Raw genomic sequence first — 8,807 nt, 5'->3', positions numbered from 1 at the left:
CTGTAAAAGGTACATGAGTAGCAGGGAATTCACCTGTCACAAAGAGGGCAATTAGCGTTCATGTTGCCACCCTGCTCCCCTCCCAACTGGAAGATGCTGGGGCGAAGGGGTGGGGGGCACATTCTATCCACCAGAACCCAAAGAGGAAATCAGCTGTTCCTCCAGATAAGAGTTGAGACATCAAACCAGCAGAGTGTCTCTGGACAGGCAAAGAAGAACCATGAGGCTCCTCCTGCCTATGGGTTTGATCGCCACCGCCCTGGCCATTGCCCCTGTCCGCTTCGACGGGTAAACCTCCCGGCCCTGTGTTCCGGACTGTGCTTGGGAAGACAATGAGGAAAGGCTTCCTTCCAGCTCACGTGCTTCACCTTTTGTGTTCTTACAGGGACAAGGTCCTCCGCGTGAAGCTGCAGGATGAAAAACAAGCAAACGTCATCAAGGACTTAGCCAAGACCAGCCAGGTAGAGCACATAAAGGGCTATCTTATCTTTTCTATTTCCTAAAAGCTGCTTCTTCTGCCTTTTATTTTTAACAGCCACAGAGCTACCAAAGATTGGGGGAAATTGTGATGATTGGATACTTCAACTCACTGCTAATCCTTTCGTTGTTTCTGTTCATTTTTCTCCAAATTACCACTTCTTTTTCCCATCTAAAAACTTTGCAAACAACAGCATTTCCTAGGTAGAACTGTGAAATAGGGAGACATTCCTGACCTTTATCATGGCCTCTTCTTCAACCCTGACAGGGCCTGCCTACCTCATTCTCCTCACTGCCACCTGGATCTACACCAGGGGCCTCATTTCTGTGGCATAATCATCATTATGATCACACCGAGGTGCTGCTTAACTGATAACATCAATGCACTGTCTGATAATACCATGAGGTGTCCCTTTCTAAGAGCAGGTCCATTTTGAAAGAAAACTCTTAAAGTTAGCTCTGTCTTTTAAAATCCCATGGACTAAAGTCATCATTTTATCATTTGTTCAGTGGGTTCTCTGTGCAAGACACCTTGTTCCAGCCCCTTCTTGTTATTCACTCACTCAGCCGTGTCCAGCTCTTTGCGACTCCACAGACTGCAGCACAATAGGACTCCTTGTCCTTCACTGTCCCCCAGTTTGCTCACAAACATCACTTCAAATTCATTAGATTTGCAAGGTCTGCGTCCCAATTCAAAGTGTTTAAAACGGAAGAATTGATGTTCAAAGACGGTAAATTGAATGACCAAGATTTCATGTCACATTTAAACCCAGAATGGAATCTGATGTTTAGTCTAGTCAGATACTCCCTTATTTCCACATCAAATCAAGCTGCCTATACTAATTCCCAGATGTTTCTCAAATCCATACTTTCCTCTTCATTCCCCTGTCACTGCCAAGTTTATGTCTGCTCTTTTTCAGGGACAGCTTCAATAGACAATTACAACTTCCCTTATGTTCAGGGTTCTAGTCTTGTCTCCCACGAAGTCAAGTCCGTACTGTAACCTGATTGCTCTGCAATTAGACACCTCTGTTTGGAGGTTTTCAGCGAGAGGTGGCCTAGTGTGGAAACAGCACGGTCTTCAGAGGCTCAGATCCTAGTTTCACACTAGCTCTGTGTCCTTAGGCAAGTTACTTAGCCTCTCTGGGCTTCAATTTCCTCCTCTGTAAAGTGGGGACATAACAATCATACCTACTTCCTAAAGCTGCTATAAAGACTGAATGAGCTAATATCTGGGTAATGCTCAGCTGGCCTGGTCATAATAAGTACTGTAGAAGCACCTTCTGTTGATATCGATGTGGTATTCCAAGAACTTCATAATCTCCAACCTCTCTACTCGACCCTCTTTCTTACCCTCTGAGCACTATCACCACCGCCCGCTCACCGCACCGGCCCTACACACCTTTTCTCGGGAGGAATGTATTTTCCTCTTTACTTGGCTAAATGCTACTTATTCTCCAAGACCCAGCTCAGGCAGTCTCTCCTGGAGAAAGCCTCTCTGTTCACCAGCTCTCATGACCCAGATGGGTCGCTTCTTGAGCTCCTAGAAGCAACCCTGTGCCTGGCCCTGGCATGGGTAAGCGTGTTGGAAATGCACAGATGGCTCTGTTCTTCCACATTAAGCTGCTTGCTTCTCTCTTATGAACCTCTGCCACCCTGGCATCCATCTCTGCACCTGCTGCTTAGCTCATGAAGTCCACTGAGCCCTAACTTTTGCACAGGACTCCCCTGGTGGTTCAGCTGTAAAGAATCCACCTGCCAATGCAGGAGACTCATTTTTGATTCCTGGGTCAGGAAGATCCCCTGAAGGAGGGCATGGCAACCCACTTCAGTATTCCTGCCTGGATAATCCCTTGGACAGAGGAGCCTGGCAGGCTAGAGTCCCTGGGGTTGCAAAAGAGTCGGACATGACTTAGCAACTAAAAAAAACAACAAATTCACGCACCATGTAACCCTATTAGGATAGAGAGATTGTTATTGTGATCGCCTAACTCACCTTTAAATCATTCTTATACCTCACAGATGTCTAATTTATACTGTAGCATTTTGATCAAAACAAACCAACAAATATTGGTTGGTTCACAGCGGCCTTACACTGGAACAGGACTGACCTAAAAGTAGAGTGGGATTCATCTAAAGAACAGCCAGGCAGACTCAGCTATGCCCACAAGCTTGGCACGATGGGTGGAAAGTAAGCATTTTCTCCACATTTCCGAGGTTGGGAAATGATACTTCATTTGGTTTCATGATTGAGTATGATTTTTCAAAAATAAAAACTGGGAACTTCTCAAATTATTTTAATCTGAATTCTATCTTTACAGTCCCGTTCACCAAATTTCTGAAATTCTCAGCGAGCAGAAGATAAAGAGAAGGGAACCAGCAGTTGCTAAATACTGCGTGGCCCAGATGTCATGGCTGTTTCATAACCTCCGTAACACTCCCAATGGAGGGCTGTCAGCCCCATTTCTTAGGAGGAGGACTGAAACGCAAAGAGTTTTAGTAATCTGCCCAAGGACATACTGCTGGGAAAATGACAGGGCTAGAGAATATGTCTTCACTGGACACAATCTTTCCAGGAATTCCAGAGTTTACAGGGACATCTTGTCCTGAGGGAGGCCTGACCCAAGAGCAGGCCCAGGGGAGGCAGAAGCCACATGTGAATACATATTCCCAACCAGAGGCAGATGCTGTGGCTAAATCAGTTGTGAAACAACTCCAACTGGTGGTAGAAGAAAACAGATTAACTAAAAGCTGATCATTCTTTTTGCATTTGAATATATTATGTCCAAAAAAATATGATCATTACAATAGCTTTTTTCCCCACTGCCTAATATTCAACAGTTTTTAAATATATTTGCAAAAATCTCATAGGTTTATTAAGAGAAGAGTTCATACTTCAGACGTGTTGAACCCCAAATTCCTTTCATTGCATATGACACATGGTCATTTATTAATAAATATGTGTTGCATGAGCAGATAAACAGCTGTGACTAACACTGAACTCATCTGCGCAGCTTGACTTCTGGTATCCAGACGCCACCCACCAGGTCGCTGCTGACATGACGGTGGATTTCCGAATCAGTGCAAAGGAATCCCAGCTGGTTCAGTCTGCGCTGGATCAAAATCAAATGCACTATGAGTAAGTCCTAGGAAAATATTCAAATGTGTTAGACACTCAAAGTCTGAGGAGTCTTGAAATTGAAAGCAGAGTATAATTTTATATTGGGCCCTTCAAAATGAAAGCTCTATCTAAGAAATAACACTTACAGTTGCCTCCAAACAGAGTATGGAGGCCTGCTTATACAAATGATGAGCTCAAACTTGGCACTCCAGTTCTATCTTATGTTTATGATGATCTGCAAGAATGAGAGTTATGGTATCTGCCATCCCTAAAACTCAACCCCTGGTGAGGACAAAGCGTGTGAGCGGGCATGGGCGGTCTGGGCACACTCATTGCTCCTGACAGGCAATCAGCGCGGAACTCAGCACTGCTGATGACTACCAGCATTGCATTCTTTTTGCATGATTTAAGCTTTTTATTTTATACTGGAGGATAGCCAAGTAACAATGTTGTGACAGTTTCAGGTGCACAACCATATACATACGTGCATCCATTCCGCCTCAAACCCCCCTCCCATCCAGGCTGCCACATGACATTGAGCAGAGTTCCTTGTGCCCGCACCAGATTCTTGTATTTGAATTCTCCTGATATATAAAAAGAGACGCAAAGTACAATGTTTATCTTTGAGTCAGAGGTGTGGGAATGTAAAATATATAATAAATAATTCTTTATGAAAGAAATTCTTCCTCAGAGAAAGCAAAACAACAGAATAAAATAAGACTTAAATCTAAGAGGAGAGAATTCTCAAATGGCCTAAGATGCAGAAATGAGTCGTTGTGGTCCCATAGAGAAATAAGAGGAAATTAGAAATTATCGAGCACTAGCCATGGGTCATGCACACACAGTCTGGGCCCTAGGGCAACAAATAAGAAGCGAGCTCAGAGATGAATATCACAAATCAACATATACTAGGGAAAACAAAGTGTGATTTTATACTTTAAATATTTAGCAGTTTGATGTACTGAGGGGTCCTGTTTGAACTCCCCCACCCCGTGTCTTCCCAGTAGCCCCCTTTACAGAGACCCCATCACTCAAAATCGCTACACATTAGTTCTTTCTTTTTGATTTAATAGTTCATGCCTCTGCTACCTAACTCAGTGCTGTTAACTCAAAAAACCTTCTACTTCTGGTTCAAAGATCCTACAGTGTCATATTAGAGAGCAGGATATATTGCTTCTCATCATGACTTGATTATATCTATTAAATTGCTACAATATCTCTAACAAATTTAAATACTATTGAAGGAGACACATAGACAAGTAAACAAAAAACATTCTTGCCTATGGCTTAGAGTCACAGGTTATTATGTGTGATTACTGCTGGTCACTATCTTTGTTTTTGCCATTGTTTCAAGAAGGCTGTGAAACAAATGTGTAAGTTCATATATGGTGAGAACATATTCAAAAGTAATTTATTCTTGTTGTTTAATCACTGCCATATCTGACTCTTTTGCAACTCCATGGACTATAGCTTGCCAGGCTCCACTATCCATGGGATTTTTCAGGCAAGAATACTGAAGTGGGTTGCCATTTCCTTTTCCAGGGGATCTTTTGGACCCAGGGACCGAACCCATGTCTCCTTCATTGGCAGGCAGATTCTTTCCCACTGAACCACCAGGGAAGTTAATATATGGGGAGAACATATTCAAAATTATGAATCTAAACATTTTTAATTAATACATTGATAGGTTTTTCTATAATTTTATAAACTGTACCATTAAAATTAGAAGCAGACACTTTATAAACATACCTATAAGATCACAGAAATTAGTAGGACATTATGGACTCTGGGCTTATGCTGAGGTTGATATGCTATCTTGAATATTTCTAAAAGAAATCACCCCTCCACGCTATATACTTCCTGGTGACCATCTCTTGAATCACTTGATAGCCAGACTTCTAAAATATGTGACTCGATTTATACAATCTTCACTCTACTTCATTAATACAAACCTAACCCAGATTCCTTATGATCAACTAATTCTCACAAACTGTCTAGCCCAAGCTGAAATACATTTTAGCTAACTTTGTATAATTTGATTTGAACAGCAGGTTAAAAATAAAGTAGTGCATTTTCCTCAATATCCTGATACTGTAGACAAGATGCTGACGGCTTGACAGTGAGCGGAGCTAGTGGAACAGATCACGGGGACAGGAGGCTCCACGGCGGGGCGGCCAGCCATCCACTTCATCAGCCCTGACTCCTCCCTGGCCTTCTCCACGCTCGGAGCAAGTCTGACTCAAACAGAGGTCTAAACCCAGATCCTCACAAATAGTGTGCTCTTCATTCCGTCTTATGCCAAGTACTTTCTTTCTATTTACATCAAGAAGCAAAGTGTTGAACTACCTATAAAAATTAGTTTTATCTAATTAGGACATGATTTCTAGAAATTGGTCCAAATTAGCCACAGTTGTGGGAAAGCCACATAATTAGATAGCTACCTTCCTCGGAAATACAAATATGTAAGGTGATCTGTGCAGACAAGAACTGTTTAAAATCTTGTCTCCAAGCACTAATTATATAGATAATTTTATTTGCATATTAATTACATGTGTTACTTGGTGTCAGTCAGTAACAGAAGTGGGTCCGAAGCACAGAAACATCTGGTTGGACCAGACACCAGTTTGAATAAAACGACATTAAGAGGCTGGTTTGACACAATGATTTACTTAGACACCCTTCATTAGGCAGTGCATATAAACCACTATTTAGTTTAAAGCATCTGTGTGATATTTTTTTTAATTTCCAGAAAATTAAATTACCAAGACAGATCTTACTTTAAAGTAGCATGTTTGCTCCCTTTCCCGCAGAAAAAGAGCAACAGGATAACTAGAGACTATCACCAGCGGCACCCACATCATCAGGGGCGCGGTTTCCCTCCTACTGAGTAAAAATCAGTGCCTTAAAGTCTATTATCTAACATAGAAATATGCCTCAAGTGTTGGGGGAAATCCATGTCCATAAGTGCCGAGTAGGATACAAGGTAATTCAATTAGGGAGCTCCTGGAGAGGACTGAGATCATGCAGAAACCTGGAATCATGCTTTTGGAGTAGACCCTACCCTGCAGGAATGTGGGTGTCAGGGAGAGGGAGTCCAAACCAATTTATCAGGCAGCATAACATGACTCAGCCTCCCTAAGACATCCTTCCCCACTGCACGCACACACACACACACACACACACACACACTCACACTCCAAAACTCACGGGAACACATACACTGGCCCACAGTTCTCCATTCCTTCTTTTTTTAAACTGAAGTACATTTGAGTACAATGTTAGTTTCAGGTGTATAGTATAGTGTTTCCATATTTTCATAGACTATACTCCTTTAAAATTTATACCAATGGCTGATTCATGTTGTGGTTTCACAGAAAACAAAATTCTGTAAAGCAATGATCCTTCAACTAAAAAATAAATTAATTTTAAAAAACTTATTACAAAATAATGGTTATAATTCCCAGTTTTATACAGTATATTCTTACCTATTCTTATAAAAGTAGTTTGTATCTCTTAATCCCATACCCCTATCTTTTCCCTCTCCTCACTACTTTGCTTTCTAAATCTGTGAATCTCTTTCTACTTTGTGATGCACATGTTCATTTGTTTTATTTTTTTTAGATTCCATAAATAAGTGATATCACACAGTATATGTCTTTTTCTGTTTGACTTATTTCATGAAGCATATTATTATCTAGGTCCACCCACATTGCTGCAAAAGGATAATCTCATTCTTTTTATGGCTGAGTAATACTCCAAGTATATGTATACCACATCTTTACCCATTTGTCTATTGATGAACACCTGGTTTGCTTCTATATCCTGGGTGTATCTCCTCAAATTAGTGGGTTTTTTCTGGATATACACCCAGGAGTGGAATTGCTGAATCACATGGTGGTTCTGTTTTCAGTTTTGGGGGAAGCTCCATACTGTTTTCCATAATGTCTGTACCAATTTACATTGCTACCAGCAATGGGAATGGACTCTCTGGACTCTCTATTATGTTCCATTGATCTATGTGTCTTTTTTTGTACCAGTAATCTACTGTTCTGATGACCTAGCTTTGTAGTATAGTCTGAAATCAGAGAGAGTGATATCTTCAGCTAACCAAATCCAACAATAATATAAAAGGGGTCATACATGGCGATTAAATGGGATTTATTCCAGGATTGCAAAGATGGTTCAATATCTGCAAATTACTCAATGTGATATACCACACTGACAAAAGGAAAGATAAAAAAAAATCATTTGATCATCTCAATAGAGATGACTAGGTACCTGAGGTCACCTAATCTATGACAAAGGACACAAGAATATACAGTGGAGAAAAGACAGTTTCCTCAGTAAGTAGTGCTACAAAAACTGAACTGCTACATGGGAAAGAATGAAATGAGAACATCCCCTAATACCATACACAAAAAGTAACTCAAAATGGATTAAAGACCTAAATGTAAGGCCAGACACTGTAAAACTTTTAGAGGAAAACAGAGAGAGAACACTCTTTGACATAAACTGCAGCAAAATCGTTTTTGACTCACTTCCTAAAGTAATGAAAATAAAAACAAAAGTAAATAAATGAGATCTAAAACAACTAAAAAGCTTTTGCACAGCAAAGGAAACCATAAACAAAAAGACAACGCTCAGAATGGGGTAAAATATTTGCAAACAAAGCAACCAGCAACGAATTAATATTCAAAATATACACATTGAGTTCATGCAGCTCAGTATCAAAAGAAACAAATAACCCAGTCCAAAAACTGGGCAGAAGATCTAAATAGACCTCACCAAAGAAGACATAATTAGTTAGTTAGTTCAGTCACTCAGTCGTGTCCGACTGTTTGCGACCCCATGAACCACAGCACGCCAGGCCTCCCTGTATATCACAAACTCCCGTAGTTTACTCAAACTCATGCCCATTGAGTCGGTGATGCCATCCAACCATCTCATCCTCTGTCGTCCCCTTTTCCTCCTGCCCTCAATCTTTCCCAGCATCAGGGTCTTTTCCAATGAGTCAACTCTTTGCATGAGGTGGCCAAAGTACTGGAGTTTCAGCTTCAGCATCAATCCTTTCAATGAATACCTAGGACTGATCTCCTCTAGGATGGACTGGTTGGATCTCCTTGCAGTCCAAGGGACTCTCAAGAATCTTCTCCAACACCACAGTTCAAAAGCATCAATTCTTCCATGCTCAGCTTTCTTCACAGTCCAA

At 41.1% G+C, this 8,807-nt stretch overlaps 1 protein-coding gene across 2 annotated transcripts in view; it reads left to right on the top strand.

Annotated features, from left to right (window-relative positions):
- Positions 1-131: 131 nt before the first annotated feature.
- CPA3 (carboxypeptidase A3) overlaps positions 132-8,807 on the top strand; it is a 32,569-nt gene continuing 23,893 nt past the window's right edge. For both annotated transcript variants that reach the window (XM_043474062.1, XM_043474061.1), the window contains exons 1-3: positions 132-288; positions 386-461; positions 3,492-3,616. In XM_043474062.1, coding sequence (XP_043329997.1) covers positions 221-288; positions 386-461; positions 3,492-3,616 — 269 coding nt within the window. In that variant the 5' untranslated portion in view covers positions 132-220. The remainder of the gene's footprint in view (positions 289-385; positions 462-3,491; positions 3,617-8,807) is intronic.

This window comes from Cervus canadensis, chromosome 7, assembly GCF_019320065.1.
Source record: "Cervus canadensis isolate Bull #8, Minnesota chromosome 7, ASM1932006v1, whole genome shotgun sequence".
Classification (NCBI taxonomy): Eukaryota; Metazoa; Chordata; class Mammalia; order Artiodactyla; family Cervidae; genus Cervus; species Cervus canadensis.
The sequence above is the reverse complement of the archived record's forward strand: the minus strand, read 5'-3'. Positions and strand labels throughout refer to the sequence as shown.